General features: G+C 42.9%; 1 protein-coding gene across 2 annotated transcripts in view; it reads left to right on the top strand.

Annotated features, from left to right (window-relative positions):
* CCDC186 (coiled-coil domain containing 186) overlaps positions 1–8,613 on the top strand; it is a 32,347-nt gene extending 23,734 nt beyond the window's left edge. Inside the window, exons 12-16 of one of the 2 annotated variants that reach the window (XM_031597449.2) lie at positions 177–366; positions 1,461–1,541; positions 2,559–2,769; positions 3,754–3,973; positions 4,672–8,613. In XM_031597449.2, coding sequence (XP_031453309.2) covers positions 177–366; positions 1,461–1,541; positions 2,559–2,769; positions 3,754–3,973; positions 4,672–4,755 — 786 coding nt within the window. In that variant the 3' untranslated portion in view covers positions 4,756–8,613. The remainder of the gene's footprint in view (positions 1–176; positions 367–1,460; positions 1,542–2,558; positions 2,770–3,753; positions 3,974–4,671) is intronic. The other variant, XM_031597448.2, reaches the window with a different exon arrangement.
* The last annotated feature ends 9,271 nt before the right edge of the window (positions 8,614–17,884 follow it).

The raw sequence follows: 17,884 nt of genomic DNA, 5'->3' as shown, positions 1-17,884 counted from the left end.
GACAGCTCTAAATAGCTCTGTGCTGCATTGTATAGATATTTTAGAGTTTAGGAATCTCTTACTGCAGCATTGCACTATTGTGTATTCATCTGCAGAGCTAGTGTTTAGTAAATTTTAAATGCAAGAGATTATCAGGTAAAAAGTGCTTTTTTTTTTCTTATGACCTATAATTTCAGGCCGCCAAGTTGCAGAAGGAGGAGGATCAACGAAAGCTAGAGGTTGAGATGCTACAGGCTCAGCTAGCTTCAGAGCAGAAAGAACTGACAGCACTGAAGACCCACGTGGATGAACTGAAAGATGAACTGACTACACAGAAGCGCAAGCATGCAGCAAACCTGAAAGATCTCACAAAACAGCTTCAGCTAGGTTGATTATTTTCACATATAATGAGTCAGCCTAGTCTGTAAGCCCCTTTGCAGGGTCTTGTAGAGATTAAGAGTCATGTCACTATTTGTATTGAGTGCACTCCTTTAAGATCTTTCTGTCCCTAAAGAGAATGTGAGTGAGCGAGCAAGTTAGATTTGGGGAAACTGCAGTTGGAGTAAACAGCCCAACTGTTGTGTCAATTGTCAGTCTTATTAGTTAAAACTAATAACTTTGGCTTATTCATAATGGGCTTATTCATAAAATGAAAGTTTTATCTCAAGAGTTTGCTCTTTGTTACCCTGTGTGTCGCTAGCTGAATGTCACTGTGGGGTGCATAAGGATCCTCATTGTTGTGTGAGCATAATCAAAAGTTGCTAGAAGTTTTCTTCTCCTGGCTGTATAAGGAATTACTGCTGAGGTGTAATGTGTAGTGTATTAAACAGAGCACTTCAGTTTGTAAAGATGGATTTAGAAAGATGGGTTTGTTTTTTTCATTAAACAGAAATAATTACTTGGTAGTTCATAAGCTCTGAATGCAGATAGATTTGAATACGTTCAAATCTGTTTGAAAGGGAAAACCTCCTACTGGCATTTTGCAAGAGAAGTTTTGTCTCTTTTTTGTATGAATATGAACAGCTGTGCACTTTCCCTTTTCATCCCTACTGAATGAATGGTGCTTCTGGCACAAGTACTACTTTCAGCTCCCAGTAGTGATAGTCATGAGATCCCGAACAGAGCTGCCATTCTGTCATTCAGCAGTTATAAAAGAGGTAAAATCAAATCTAGGTCTTCTTGGCCTGAATTAATTTTCTGTGACATTTCCCTCTGTCTGCAAACTGCTGTGGTGTATTAGGGATCTTAGTAGATGTTGCATCCAGGTACTTCATGCCTAGGGGAAAGGAGAGAAGGAGGGTAGTTGTTTTCAGATGGTGGTTCTCCCCTGCCCCCACGTAGCTTTTAGTTGCTACCTTTAAGTAGTCAAGCCATGCTAAATTATTGCAGGTTACAAAGGATTAGAGTGTTTGTTGTATCACACTGTGATTCTTGATTTTTTTAATCTCCTGTTGGTAACCATAATTTTATTATACTTTTAGCACGGAGGAAATTGGATCAGATTGAAAATGGTAATTATGACAAAGAAGTCAGCAGCATGGGGAGCCGTTCCAGTTCATCAGGTAATATGACAAATAACGGGGCTGCCACAGCAATCCTTTCATCTTAATAAGGTTGCCATGGTATGCTGCCATGAGCTTTTGTTCGTTCTGTGATTTGTGCATATGCAGCGTGTGGGCATTCTCCCACTAGAGCTGACAAAATAGCCTTCAAACACCAAAATGCATGTGGCTGAATGCAGTTAAGGGTTCTTATTTCAAGGCTGAAGCTTGATGCGTATATGTTTTGGATCTTCTTAAACACCTGACTTTATTGCTTTTATGGAGGAAGCTCAGAGTTCTGCAGTATGTCCTCTTAAGTGCAACCAGGAACAAAACAAAAATTAGCAGCAGCTTTCAGCAGTGTTTAACTGCCCTGTTGATAGTTGCAACTGTGTAAACGATAAAATCAATTAGCATGTTAAGAAGCATCAGCGTATTTGTGTAAAATTCATTACTTTCTATCCAGTTAGCTGTAAAACAATTATCTTTAATGCTGAAAACAACATCTGTTTTCTTCCTCAGTAGATTGGGGTTTTAAGTTGAGTTAGGTCTGCCAAATTATTGTGTGATCTTGCTGTATAAGAGAGAGATACTTAGTGAGTTGAACAGAAAGCAAAAAATATTTCAGTCTCTACGTGATCAGTGCTGCAGACTATTTGTAATGTAGGTCTCTGGTCATCCTATACGGAGTTCTCACAGTTGTAATTTTAGTGGACTCTAGAACAAATCTGTTTAACATCAGTTCAGTCATGTATAAAGCAGTATTAATGAATATGAAGGTACTTCTGCAAAAGCATTACCAAAATAAACTCAGTTACACTAATGGGATTGTGCCTATTCTAGGGGACTATGCTGCTGTTTCAGCTTGCATTTAAATGGTATCAAGCAGGTTTTTATGTAATTATTATTTATATAAGGGAAACCAACATTCTGAAGAAAATAGGCTATTGAAATGTAATGAATGCATTGCACTGGTGAAGTTCTGTTTTACCTAGGTTAGAAATAAAAAGAGCTTTTAAAATTGGAATGTGTTGGCAGGGTCCCTTAATGCACGCAGCGGCAATGAGGATCGGTCTCCAGAGAATACTGGATCTTCAGTGGCTGTGGATAGCTTCCCAGAGGTGGACAAGTCTGTGTTGGTCGAAAGAATTCTAAGGCTACAGAAAGCACATGCTCGAAAAAATGAAAAGATGGAGTTTATGGAGGATCACATTAAACACCTAGTGGAGGAAATCAGGAAAAAAACAAAGTATGTTTTGAGTTTGGTTCACAAAGTTTTCAGTATTGAGTATACATAAACTGTTGTATATGTGAGATTTTTTTTCTTTAAGAGTTCTCAGTGTAGTTTTGGTATTGTGAACTTTTGTTGAAATGATGTGGGAAGTTATGACTTGAATGAACAGTGATGCTTCAATGGCTGTTCCAACAAATGAGTCCAGCTATGGGTGCTGGCTGAAAAATGAAAAGAACAAAAGGTTGCTCCCCAGTTGTCTTTTACTTTGTGCTCTTATGGATTACTGTCATGTAGCTCTCGGTAGCAACTGAGAACTGACAGTAGTGCTGCAAATCCTTCTCCAGAAACTTGAGTCAGGCAGAAAATAAAGCATGTGGTTGGAGTTTTTGCTAGTTGGTTTAAACAACTCTTTCATGCATGAGATCTCTGAGCAGTTTTGTGTACAGGTCATTGTTCTACTGTCCTTTGTCTAGCTCTCAAGGCTTACTTGATTTGAATTTCAGCATGTGTTGCTACACTAATGTAATATATCTTTCCTGTGTGCTGAGGGAAATGGTTTCTGTGGGATAATGAAATCATCTTAAAATTGAAGACTTTTGTCATGTTTCATGAGACAAGTTCAGATTGCAGAGTACTCATCTTTCAGGATAAGTGGTGTTTTCTAACAGGTCATTCTATCTTTCAGCAAAGAAAAGTAGATGGGGCATCTTTTAGTCCTTTTTTTTGGCTGCAGTAGCAATATTATTTTCACAGAGTACTTCTAAGTATGTATAACTTGCACACTGTAGTGACATGACTATCCATTGTTGCCTATATCACCTGAATACCACAGGTGATAGATTTTCTGCTGCCATAGAAGTTGCAGGAGTTGACTTTGCTGCCTTTTCAGTAATACAGTACTGCTTGAAAATTATTGTATGTCAGGATTCTGAAGTTAGTTTGGTGTCTGCCTTTTCTCTACATTCTAATACTATGATGTCTTTTTTATGTTTTGCCCAGAATTATTCAGAGTTACATTTTGCGGGAAGAAGCTGGCGCACTGTCCTCAGAGGCCTCTGACTTCAACAAAGTACACTTGAGTAGGCGGGGAGGAATTATGGCATCTCTGTATACGTCTCATCCTGCAGATAGTGGTCTCACATTAGAACTTTCCTTAGAGATAAACAGAAAGCTGCAAGCTGTGTTAGAAGATACATTACTGAAAAATATTACACTAAAAGTGAGTATCTGTCTCTTTTGTTTTGTGAATTCTTGTGGTACTGAAGTAATCTCTTCGAAGAGATGCATGCTATTGAAGGAGGAGGCTTTTTGGATGTCAGATCGGTGTGAATTGTGACAGTGATAGCCCTGAGTTAATCAAAGAGTGCTGTAACTTGAACTACTACATCCCTGTGACCCCTGTCATACACTGTACTGGTGGGCTGGTTCTCAGCAGTAAATGTTGGCTGAGTGTGCATTCTGTGGAGAAGGGGTTTTGCCTGTTCTCCCCAGCTGTGGAGCTTGTGGCGTGGGCTCCACCTGCCAGGCTGTGTGCCAGTCGTTGAGTACCACACTGAGCTGTTGGGTCAGCATGTCTGCTGTGAAAGGATGGGAGGCTGAAAAGAGTTGCGTAGGCTGCCAGGTGAACTGCAGTGTTCTGTAGAAGCTGGAGATCTCTTTCAGTAACTATCATTCTTGAACACTGCACTTTCTAGAGGCAGCCTGTAGAATTTTAGTAACCATAACAAAGACTTGCTCAGAGGTTTGCATCTTTAATTGAAATGCACTTGGTTTTCTCTACCTTTCTAATCATTTGCATTTGCTCTGAGTACTTGTAAGTATCAATCTGCTGACATAATTGTTTTAACTTGTTAGTGTATGTTGTGCTGATATTACTTGTTTTCTCTGTAAGTTAACCTACTCTTTTTTTCCCCAAAGGAAAACCTTCAAACCCTAGGAACAGAAATAGAACGGCTTATTAAACACAAGCATGAACTGGAACAGAAGATAAAGCAGACATAACTAAAGCTTCTGTGGAATAACTGGCTTGAAGATACAGAAAAGGCAGGTGCTACAGACCACTATTTTTTAACATTTCTCCTGAAATTTGATTGCCTGCCAGCACAAGCAGTATTTTATGTACACAGCCTTCAGTCATGTGGGCTGTCCTTACTTTGAGAGATCTGCAGGCATCTGTGTAGTTTTGTCTACTCAATACCAGCCTGAGGTGTTGCTGACTTTTACTAACACTATGTTGATCTAAAACTTTTATTTGGAATGACATGCAGATGCTTTGCAGTGCATACTATGTTTTGAGTGAGTTGCAGTGAGACTTTCATTTCTGCGCTGTGTAATTAATCAGTTTCTTAATGATGGAGCTTGAAAAAATAAACCAATTATGTTTTAAATGCTGTTGAACATATCCAATGTTACTGAGCTTTAAGGGCTTTCAGACATTATTTCTTTTCTTGCATATTAATTCTGATGTTTAGGTTGATTAAGCGTTTTTGACAAATGCATGCAAAAATGCTTTGTCACAAAATTGTTTTTTTGAGTGATGATCATGATACTGTTTATTTCCTGTATTGGATTAACATTCAGCTAATTGATTTCTTTATTGAAAAGAAATGAAACAACAGTAAAATTAAGGGTTTAAGAGACTTTCTGATGCAGTTGTTGAGTATATGTAACATAAACATCAATTCAACAAATCCTGTAACCCCTGATTTTCAGACATATAGATCTAAAGAAGTCTGATCTGAGATAATTGTTAAAAGTTCTCCAGCATTCTGTGTATTTAACAGCATTTTAAAAGAATTCAGCTGCCCGCTGTTACATTGTGACTGCATCTGTTTTCAAACGAAGAAAAAAAGCTTTTTTTTCAAATAGAAGCTTACTGAGTTTTCTCATTAGATGTGGATAGACCAGCCAGTGAAAGTGATGGTGAGAAGTGGAACATAGAACTTGTGGGATTTCTGTCTGTTGATTGGACTGTAAAAATGGCATAGAAATGATGTGACTCCTTAATTTTACTGTTGTGAAGAATTAGGTGGTCAGTGTGGCATGAACTGAGAATGGTTTAATTGTTTGTGTTTGAGATGGTGACGGTAGAAGAGGAACAAGGTGACCAGGATTTGTTTCACAACATCATATTTACATTTTAATTCCAGGATAAGTAATCTACAGAATCTGAAGTATCTATTCCAGCAGTAGATGCATTATTGGTGCATTTATTGCCTTTTGACCAAAACATATTGACCAGTTCACACTGTAAATACATTTTTTTTCTTAATTACTTGAACTTCCTATTATGGAAAAAAGGTTGTGTACATTTATATGCTATAGCATTCAAATGCTCTAGCTATTTGAATTAGGGCACTTTGGAGGGGGGAAATCTGTCTTACTCCACGTACAGTTTACATCATATACAAAACAAGGGCTTGAATCCTGCAGTGTACAGGGAGGGGAGCTTATGAAAGCATCTCACGTGCCACTGAGTCACTGGAGTGTTGTTGTAATAAACCACATTGAGCAGAAGGGTCATGTTTTGTGTGAGTAGATAGTGAGAGACTTCCTGTTTATTTCAAAGATAGGCATTTCTGAAAGTGCTTGCAGGATCAAGACCCACTTTGTGGTCCAGAGAGGTTCAGGGGTCTTTGGATAGCTGGTCCCTTCATTGTCAGTGGATTTTGTGTAGAAATGAGGGAGTGGAAACCAATTATTTAGATTCTCATGAGCTTGGGAAAAACTGAGACCCTTGAATCTGGGTGGGTTTTTATGCATACATATATATTTTTTTAAACTCCTGAGAGCAATGGTTGTGCAAAATGTTAGGGAATTTTTACCAGCACAGTCATGGGACTACCTCTGCTTTACCATTGCTTAAGTGATGTGGAGAGGAAAATTCCTGGCTCTGCTGGAACAGACTTGTCACCAACTTCTGGGAAGCTGACATCTAATCCTGAGCAAACAGGTAGTTGGTCTCAGCTGAACTAGACCTTCTGCTGAAGGAAAGGATCTTGAAAGACCAATCTGCATGTCAAGACATAGCTTAGCTCTCGTATATTTGCATTTTTGTGCTCTAATGTACCGGATCTCTGGATATTTTCAGGTGTTCAGCTGAATGACTCCAGTACTTTAGATTCCATGTTAATATTGTAATCATTTAATGTATGTTCTTCAGATGTAAAATGTGAATGAAGGAGAGGTGTGGTGCAGATGGAACAAGTGCAATGACATTGTGGAAATTTTTATTTCTTTTTAGCATGGCTGTTTCTCCTTTTAAGTTATTTGAGAAGCCTAGCTAGTTGTCCTCCTAAATGCTGCTTTCTTTCTGTAGCACTAGTAACTTTCCAGAGTTTTTTCCCTTGGTTGTGGAGACACAAAGCAGCCTAAATTTCACTCCACGTACTGTGTTGTATACGGTATTCACATGGACCAAAGTCATCTTCTAGAAGCTTTATTTTAAACATACCTGTTAGAGATGGAAATTTCATCAACTTCACACATTGGCAAATGATTCTATACACAGTAAGTCCAGAATATGATGAATACATGATGGAGTCAGCCAGCAACTTTGCTAAATGATGTTCATTCCTGAGAGCTGGTAGTGTGTTAATCCACATAGATGTTGCCAGGCCTTTTATTTTGGTGGGGTAAATTATCAGCAGTGTAATACTGCTCAATGCACATCACAAGAATGTGTCTGAAAAGGTGTGTTTCTGTGGGATGGTTCACACAGGTGAACAGCAGTGGGTGCAAGGCTTGTTTCATTATGTTTCACTTGCACTTTTTTGGATGCTATTTATATCATAAGCCAGAGATAGAAATCTGTCCTCAGATTAAATTAATTTTACTGATGAACCAATAAGCTAATTTTGAAGACAGCCTGGAGCAGTTAGCTTACATATCTGTCACTGAAATTCAGTGTCCATTAGTTGTGTGATTGCCACAGGCTTTATCTGAAAGTTCCAAGCTGGTGGCTTGTTGTATCCTACTGGCTGAAACAGCTGTTTCCTAAATACTCAGGCTGCTCCTTTAATTGAAACATCATACATCCAGATGTTCTTAGAGGCTGTACAGGAAGGCTGCTGATGCTTTTCTACCATCTGTAAAATCCCACACTGTTGTCTAAAGCTATATTCTATATACTGGACAACACCATTTTGTGCTGTAGAAATCATTTCAGTCTCCAGAATGCAATGGAGATCAGTTTCTTCCTCAGATCAGCTCTTATCATCTTCACTTGTTGCTGGCAACACCCATGCTATCTCCAGCTACTGAAACAAAAATTTACACTTTTGAAATAGTTTTCATTACAAGATTTTAGTTCTTAGCTAAAAATTAAATAGTAGCAGATTTCTGGCTTCCACTGAATTGAGTAGAATTGAGTAAAATTGAGTAAAGATGAGCCTGAATGCTGCAGGGAACCTGCAGGAATCCAGGGAGCATTTCAGAGCTCAAAGCCTAACACATCCTATAGAAATGTATGGACTTGGATCCTTCTGGCTAAGCAACTGTGATGGGAAATGCCAACGGTAGGTGGCACTAGAAATCAGATTTACTGTGTCTCCACAGCCACCTGGAACCTGTCAGAGGGCAGACAGCTGAGCTGCTGAGGAGGGAGTTGGGTGGTATTTAAAGCTCTTCTAAGATGGATGGCGTTTTTTCTTTCCCATTTTCATGTTCTAACTGAAACTATGTTAAATCTTCCAATATGTATACGTATGTTGTCTGAGTATACAGAATGTCTATTGATTAAATTTTGTAGATACTTGCTTCTGTATAAAGTTTTTGAAAATATCACTATATATTCTGTATATACTGTACTTTGAAATAATAAACAAACATACAAACATGTGAAAGTTGACTTTGAATCTGTGGTTTGTGCCATTGCCTGTGTGCTACTGCCCACCTCTGGGCTGTGCAGGTACCTGCTGGAGTTCTCTATTGCACTGCCTGAACAAGAGGCGGTGGTGCCAGCCAGTCTAACAGTGAAGCCAGGAGAAGTAGAGCTGCACACCTCTCACACACCATATTTCATCTCTGGGAAGCTGAACTGGGACTTTATCATCCTGAAGGCAGGTGATAGGCATGCTGTAGCTACACTACTGTGAGTTCTTAATTCCAGTAACTGGTCTTAGTGCTGGAGTCCTCTTTTTTTCTTGTGTAATGCAAATTTGACAGTGCCATAGTCTTAGCATTAAAGGACAATTCCTTTTGTAACAGCTCTACATCTGAGGTACCATGTTTGCTGCTCTTTATTCAGTTACACAGATGAAACATGTATTTTAGTCATCTTCTTACTGCTTAAAAAAAATACTTTGAGACTGGGGGCTGTTCATTGTGGCCATGATTATATTAAAATGTAAGTCCAGGAATCAGATTTTTATATTCTGTTCTGCCTTTGCAAACTGGTTGCATGAAGACTGAGAAGAAGGAGGACCAAGAAGGGGATAGTTTGCAGAGTTTATTCTGATACTTTGTGTGGAACATTAAGTGAAAGGAGAGGATGTCTTTTCAGTTGAAATTTAATGACAAATTACCACTGGCTTCTCAGGAGTAAGTTAAGGGTTCCCTTATAATTTCCAGTTGCTGTTATTTGTATTGCCCTTTGCTGGAATTATTTTGTGGTTTTCTGTCTCATTTTTCAGCTTTTTTCATTGGGAGCAGTTCTACCTGACAGATAGGACCAAAACTCAGGATTTATTTATGTTCCCAAATACTTAGCAGTGCTATTTGGAAACAGCCTGAAGCAAATCCACCTCCTATACAAGTCTTGAGCTTGGTGGTATTTGTAAGTAGCCATTTGGCAAACAATCTTCTCACTCCTATTTCAGACCAGCACAACTGTATTTGCAGAAGAAGGGTTCCCATGGCACAGCCACCTTAAGTACTGGAGCCCTCAAGGAGGACAGTCTAATACGGGAGCTATTGGGTAATAAATTTACAACCCAGTGCTGGCAGTCTGCTTCTCTAGCCAACTGTGAAAGAGGAAATCAACACTTCTCTTTTTTTCTCCCTGCTTTATTTTAAGGGTTTTTTTAAATAGGCATGGTTGGGGTTTTGTTGTGGATTTTTTTAGGCTATTTTGCATTAAACCACAGTGGATCTGTGCCAGATTTTGCAAGATTTTTGCATGTGTAAAGTAACTCCCATTAGAGTGAGCACCGATGAACAAGTTCTCAACTGCTGTGTATAAATTTGCCATTGGAGATGTTTATGGCTGTTCTGCTCTGGTGAATGCTCTGTGGTCAGGAAAACTCCAGCCTTCAGGTGTTGCAGGGCTGCACACTGAGTGCAGCCACCCACTGATCTCAGGGCTGCTGTAATGCCTCAAGTGAAGCACTGCTCTGACTGACAGAGAAGTTTCTGTTTAAAAAATAATTCTCTGGGTGTGGAATGAGGAAAAGCAGCACATGAAAACCCTGAGAGCTCTTTACAAAATGCTGGTGTTTTGACACAAGATAGGTGAGCACAGCCTTTCCCTTTGGGTTCACTGGTACTTCCTTCAGTACTGCCCTGGGCTGTCCAACAGCAGGCGTTCAGGAACAGGTGATGCCTTTGAAGATGGAGATGGCTTGAAGCAAGGTGTGAATTTAGGGCAATGTTTTTCAAGCTGCGATCTGTAAGAGGTAGCTGCATCTGATTTCAGAGTGGCTTCATGCCTGGCTGCTGATGGTTCTCACATCACTGCTGGAAGGAGCATCCTACGCAGTGGCAGCAGTGTTTGTGAAGCTGTACTGTAAAAACAGCTGGTTAAAAATACTCTCAAAGAAAATTATTAAGTCTGAAGTTGCTTTAACTCCAGTCAGTGCCTGGCACACAGGAGAGGGAGACAGTAAAAATCTCTCACATCAACACTGTGTGTGGAAGCAGCATATGGCAAAGCTATGGGTGAAGAAGAGCAAGCCTAGTACTGTCCAGCCCAAACCTGCTCTGTGGGTCTGCAAATCCCCTGGAAACTTCAGCAAGTCAGAGGTGAAAGCGCTGGCTCTGTGCTCTGAGCCTGCATCTGTAGCCTACCCATGCTGTAAGTGACTTGAACTAATTGGCTGGTCTGGTTTCACTGTAGTCGTTAGGTTATCAGAGAAATACTGATTAGATGGACTCTGGAAAATGCTTACAAGAGGATAGGACTCCGCTGCTTTGGGGACAGAGACTGGATAGGCCCAGGGCTTATGCAGAAAGCAATGAGGATATTACCTGCAGCTCTTCTACCTGTTGAAGTGTTTCCTACCTGCTGCAGGTCACTACTCAGTGTTTGGTGGTAAATTGAGAAGTGAACATCCCTCTGCTATATGCAGCATGTCACACAGCCCTGGTCCTCATGCTGCAGGGACAGGAGCTCATTGAGCAAGGCAGGACAGCTGGCAGCAAATCCACTGCATGACTCCAGGTAACACCCATCCTACAGCCCCACTTTTCCCCTGGCTTTATTCAGGCATTACTGGGTGCTCAAACAGACTCAGCTGGAACTCAACAGGTGTTCTCCATCAAGGACAGGAAGAGGGAAGCCTCACCTTCATAGACCAAGCTGGTGAAATAAGCAGCAACTGATCTGGATGTCCATGGCCCTGGGGATGCTCTGACACCCCTGTGGTCTTCCTGAAGTCACACGGCTCAGACCTTGCAATCCTGACACCAAATGCATTGAGGCAAGCTGCTGGCTGTGAATGCCTACTGCACTGGCACTTCAGAAAATCATGTACACCTCTGCACCAGAACCTGACAAAGCTTTTGCTTCTAGGGCAGGTGTAGCCCTTGGAAATGAGATGATGGATTTGGCGATAATCCTGTAGCATGAGGCTGCCGGTTTACTTTTTGTTTTGTTACTTGAATTACGTCAAACAACTTCCCTCTTCTGGACTTTCCTTGCAGTCTTCCAAGGCTACTTGTTGACTGAAAGACTATTCAATGACTTCAGACTGATTTGATCTTACTCAGATTGGTGGCAGAGCCAATACTGTGCTGGCAGCAGTCACCCACCTTGTAATGCCAAACAAAGTGTATCTCACTAAAGAAAAACTTCAGGCAACTGCAAGCTGTACTGAGGCATACTGGCAAGCAAGCTCACTTCCACTGCACTGAAGGAAAGTGTGATTAATTTTTCCTTCACTTTGACAGCAGCTAAAACAATAGAACCATCCCCAAAGGTTGAGGTATGCATGCCAGCACAGTTTCTCCAGAGGACAATAAAAAAAAAAAAAGGAGGGAGTTTTGTTTAATTGTGTACCAGAGCACACGCTGGAAAAAACCCACAAAACAACCCTCCCACCGGGAAGCAGCAAGCTGAGCACTGAGCACCGGGGGAAGTTTCTGGAAAGGAAGGCAGGGGCTGGCGGGCGAGGAAGTGAGGTGCTTCCACTGGCTCTGAGTCACCTGAGCCACAGGCTTCCAGCTACAGAGCTTCAGAAGGGCTTTTCCAGAGCAAAACCATGCCCAGGCCACAAAGATCTGCCTTGTAGGCCTTCTTGGGAAGTGCAAAATCCCGTCTTGCACTGAGGTGATGGGGCAGGGCCTCTGTCTGTGGGGCCTGCCTGTGAGAGGAGTCGGGTCCAGCGGTGACACATGGAAGCTTGGCCTCAACAGAGATTGTTTCTGAATGCCTCACGCTTCCAAACAAAATTCCTCCCTTCAGCTTAGTTTTGTGCCTTTAAAATGTTTCAGGGGGCAGCAAGCTTGTGGTTTCTGCAAAACTGGCTGGTCAGACGTGCGGGAGCACTGGCCAGAAATTGTGTGAGCTGCCCCCAAACTGGGCTTTGTATCTGTGCTGGGTGAGGAGAAGCTGCTCGTCTTGGATAAGCAGAGAAAGGCTTAACAGCAAAGCACAGGGCACAGCGAGGGGCTGGGGTGAGGTTTGCAGGAAAAAGCCCTGTTTTTCCCCATCTCTTGGCCTATTTTTCACAAAGACAGTCCCAGCACAACGGCAGGGGCCTTGCCTGCCCACGCCTGGCACGCAGCCGGCAGCACCATCTGAGCCACTGAACCCTGGGCATCCCAAACATCCACGTCTAAGTGGATATATATATGAAAAAGAAACAGAAGGGTCTGACTGCTTTTGGCAGTGTGGCACAGGGTTTGTGATGAGTTTAAAGCAGGAAAAAGCACTGGGGTGTGTGCACGTTTTGGTTTTGTTTTAGCTTTGCACAAGGCACTGTTAAGAAATATAATTGATAACAGAAGAAAACGGACAACTCCATACTGCCAAACTATATGTGTCCAAGTTGACTGTCAGCTCCTACAAGAAAAGCTGGGTTGTGTTACAGTAGCATCGGGGATGGAACGCTGGAGGATTTGGATGTGAATCCAGCAAGAGCCCATTCTGTGGGAGGCTGGAGGCAGAACTGCCACAAGCGAGGACCGGACTTTGCTGAATTGCTGGGGGAACAACACAACCCCAAACTGCCTCTGTTAGGAAGGTGCACACCCAGGGCAGGAAGGTCAAATCATGACACTGTCTGTGGATGCAGCAAAGAAAAAAAGCAACAGAAAGATCGCCTCAACAGTACCTATTTACCCTTTGCAGTTCTGAAATCCATTTGCACTGCCACTGACAAAGGTCTGAAGATGGTTTGCATGCCAAGCACGTACACCTGTCATGCTGGGTAATGCTGCATCATCGTTTCCTGGTGCTCCTGTTTTCCTGCCCATATCCATCTGTTGTCCTGTGTGAAGGTTAGATCAGCGGCACTTGGGGGCTGGGAGGGCTGCGTGTGTCTGTGCAGAACCAGCACAAATTGTTCCTGACCCTTGCCTGGATCAGCTCAGAACTGCTATCAAAAAAGAAAGTTTAAAGATTTCATGTATGTAATTAAGGACAACTTTAATCCGAGATAAGTAATGACGTGTGAAAATTACAGGGGAACAGAAATTGCATTAGCCTTTGTGCACAAGCAAGGGAAGAATTGCAAAATAAGTGCTTTGCAAAGTTTGGCTATTTAGAGGTGAACGCAAGGTGCACAAAAAGGGAAATGGATTATGCAGCTAGCAAGTGTGCACATCTGCAAAGATGCCCTATTTGCAGTGCCAAGAAAATCAAAACTGCAGCCAAGAAAAACATAGTTAGAATGATACAATGACATAGCCCGACTGCTGTTGGTAGAGTTGTAATTACATGCTGAACAAACAAGAAGGAAAACACCGACAGCATCAGTTAGTGTAACAGGGATATAGACCTCACAACCCACAGGCGGGGGGAACCTGTGGAGCTGCAGACACAGGAGCACTTCCCCTGAATGGGTGAGGGACTTGGACCCTGCTGAAAGCATCAGCCAGCCTTTTTTCTAGTGGTGATAGAGACCTAAGAATGGGGGCTGCATGCTCAGGTTCCGGAATTTTTTACTGATTAGATTTAAATCCACCACACCTGAAGCCCCCACTTGAGCAGACACACCTGGTGATCAGAGTAAGCCAAGAAAGCTGCAGTTCAGCACACTGCATCTTGAGTAACCAAGACATTCTGTAAGGATGCACTTAGCACTTTGTCCTTTTGAGAAAAGAAGGAATACACTTTGTGCAGACTTTGAGATCTCTGACCAGGCGAGGTCCCACTTGTAAGGTAAGTACTGGCGATTGCAATGCATTCGGGAGAGAGATGTGATTTATGTTCTCCAGATGTCTGTTCCCTGCCTTCCAAAGGCTGTGCCTATTTAGACATGCCAGCACTGCTTATGCTTGCAATGCACTCAGGTAATAGAGCTAGATGTGACAAAATGCAAATGTAGAACTGAACAAAGATAGGAACTTCCTGGCTCAGTCTCAACCTTATACTTTGCTAAAAAGCAGGGAACAAAAATGTCTTGATGTTGAGTAAAAGGCATTCTATTCACCCAACATCCCTTATTAATAGGCTGTTCTTCAGGGGTGTCTGCTCATGAGCAGCATTTTTTATTCATGCTTCACAGCTTCGTGTATAACTTAGGCTGTAGTATAATCAACAGGATGTAACCCCTGATAAGCAGGAGAAGGGAAAAGCATGCATGAGGCAAGATGTTCCCATTGAAGTCTCAGTTCCTCTTAGCACAGAGAGGACCTACAGGACACAGAGTGACTAGAGCTCAACTATTCTTGTGCACCCCTCAAATGGGGAAGGCAGTTTATCTGATGGTGTAACCACAGACCTCAGCTGCCACTTCTGAGATGCCTGGGAGACCACAAAGCGGGGGTGCAGGGCTGAGATTGGTGTATGATGACACCAGGCCCAGGGTCATGATCTGAGGTTTCTAAAGTGTCTTCATCCCACAAGCAGTGGGAGGCCCAGAGCCTTCAGACCCACAGAGGAACCACTTCATCCCTGCCTGCCCTGTTCTGCCCCTTTCTGCTGCTTTGGGACCTACAGATCTGTAGGTCAGAAGGGAGAACTGATGCTTACAGTAATCAGGCTACAGAAGGTGCTCAAGAACAAAAGACTGATTTTAATGTCCTAGCTTTGAGCAAGTTTGGCTGTTACCTGCAGGAAGTCTTCATCATTTGTGCTGAGGAGGAAGCAGATGGAAATCACAGTATTAATTTGATCTGAAGAGGTTGTGTTCTGGAAAAACACGTGTGTCAAGTCCCGTTACTCAGGGCAACTGAACTGGGGACAGAACAAGCCATGTGCATTCTGCAAGCGTGGCACACAAAGAAGAGGTCAGCTCTGTGCAGGAGCACCAAACCCTGCAGAAGGTCTCCTGTCTTCTGTCCTTCAAGGAAGGTGAATAGCAACAGGAATGTCCCCTTGCAAAGCCCCATAATTAACAAATTGATGGTGCTGTTAGTTGTCTTTGGGTCAGATCAAAGCAAAGCAGAGTCTGGAGAGAGATCGCAGGCTGCCAGATATCCACAGGGTTCTGGCTGCTTCTGTACCCTGGCATAACCCAAACCTTGCCTGAGATTTACTTCACAGATCCCATCTTTCCCCAGATCTGAAGGTGTACCTGGCTGCAAAAGAGTTTAATGAGCTCATGTTACAATAACTTGAACACCCATCTCTCTCTGGAAGCACAGGCTTTTCATAAAAGGCAGCCGCTACTGGAGATGACCCTGCAGGCGCTGTATCTTCAAGATTGTCGTCATCATGTTCTTGAAGTAGCTCAGCAGTTGCTGGAACAAGCGCATGATAGCTTTCCTACCCCCTCCTACCCACTCTGCTTTTGGATCCCATGATTTCTTGTTTAAAATGATTCAGCAATAGACTCTCAGATAGTCTCTGTCTGGTTAAAAATAGTTGCTTGCCTCATATGGGTTTAGCATGGTGCTGTCAACTGTAAAATGTTCCACCTTCCAAAAAAGTAGAGTGAAAAATGAAAGTGAGCGTTCACACCCTATTACTCTCTGCAGTCAGACCCCTGCATTCAATCCAAGCCCGCTGCAGGAGGAGAGGTGAGCTGGGCAGGCAAGATGCTGGGGCACTGCCTGGTGCTTGTGGAGCTTTGCCCCATACACAAAATCACCAAAGCTGATGGTTAACTCTTGTTTCTCCCACCAGTTTATTTTGAAGAAGTGTTTATTTGTTAAATTTTCAAAATAGAAGAAGAGTTCAGTCATTGCAGATGGGTGTCTTATGGTGCCAGCTGGGAGAACACGTCCAGCAGGACCCAGTATAGCCCAGTTAGCTGACCCACATCCTAAGCCATAACACTGGGGCAGGAGGGCCTCCTGTCATCAGATACAACTGCCATGTTCCATGTTTGTGTAGAGCCTGCACAGGATCATCAACAGGCCTGAGCCTTGTTTAGACCAATGAACTGAACATTTTGGGAGAAAAATTAAATAATCTTATAGCAATAGTGGCTTTTTCATTTGTTTCTGCTTTGCTGGAAGCTGGAATGTGTTTGCACTCAGTTTTGGTTTTTTTGCTGGTGGATGTGCACTGGGACACCTCTGCCACAGTAGTGTCCTGGGCTGGTGTTGAGGCAAAGCAGAGGGAGAAAGGGCTTTGGGTTCAGCCTGCTGAGCAGTCTATGAGGTGACAGACCCATGCTTCTGCATTGCCCTCAGCCAGCTCCTGATGCACTGCTGAGCACCACAGCCAAATCCTGGCCACCATCTGTGGGGAAGGACTTGACCTCAGAGTCAAAGGTCACACAAAGGCCAAGCCAAGTGCTCCAGCCTGCAGGCTGATGCTCTGAGCCCTATCCTTGTGGCACCTGGCACTGCTGTGGTGTTTGGGAGGCCATACAGCACAGGCTATGGTTACAGCTCTGTCAAACGCATTAGCTCAAGGCTGTTCCCAAAAATGCAAGGGATGAGCCTGGGAATGAACTACTGCAACAGAAAAATGGGCATCTTGAGGGAATGCAGAAAAGGGCTCAATTTTCCAGCCTCAGATGCCTACATGTGCTAGACCCCAGGTCACCGCTGTGTTTATGGGAAGGGACATTTTCACAGGCCAACAATGTTAATGCACACCAGGCCCTATGCAAATTTCCTTTCCATTTATAATATTATGCATTTTATATGATAAAGTTTGTAGTGTGGCTTTTGTGCATGAATGATACAGTTTCCATAATATTTTTTAATATGCAGAGACACTTTATTTTGAGCTCTTGGGGCATGAGTCAACTCCTATTTCAGGCCGCTGGAGTCCTTCCAGTGACCTCCCTGGGACCTGGCTCATGGGGCAGCCGAGGCCTGATGTGCAGAGCTAGCAAGACCTGCAAGGCTCAAGGCAGCTCAGGGTCCACCAACAATTCCTGTTTTGGGAAATCACACTTACAGCATCGCCAGCCTCCCCTGGGCAAGCCGCAGCAGTTGGCTTCAGCCCTGCAAGATCCCCTAGTTGACCCACCTGGAGTAGCTGCTAAAGTCCCTCAGTCTCCAGGCTCTGGTGAACAACAGGATTGTCCAATTGCAGGATGACGACCAGGCCAACAGCTCATGGCTTAGAAATCGGACACGTTTGATGTTTATGAAACATCTGCTAAGAGTTTTAAAAAGGGATCAAAAGTGTTTACACACAAGGTGGATGAACTGTAAAGCACTGCATGCTGTGTTGTGTCAACTCTCACACCTGCATATATATGTTAAAAAATCCCTATGAAACAAGGGAGCCAAGCAATCGAGTGAGTCTAACCAGCCCCCTCTTGGTGCTTTGACTAGAACCACGCAACCTTTTCCCTAGCAGAACTGCAGGTTGTTATGCAAAACCTCTGCAAGGAGTGCAGGCTTT

This window comes from Phasianus colchicus, chromosome 8 (assembly GCF_987193195.1).
Source record: "Phasianus colchicus chromosome 8, bPhaCol1.hap1.1, whole genome shotgun sequence".
NCBI lineage: Eukaryota > Metazoa > Chordata > Aves > Galliformes > Phasianidae > Phasianus > Phasianus colchicus.
The sequence above is the reverse complement of the archived record's forward strand: the minus strand, read 5'-3'. Positions and strand labels throughout refer to the sequence as shown.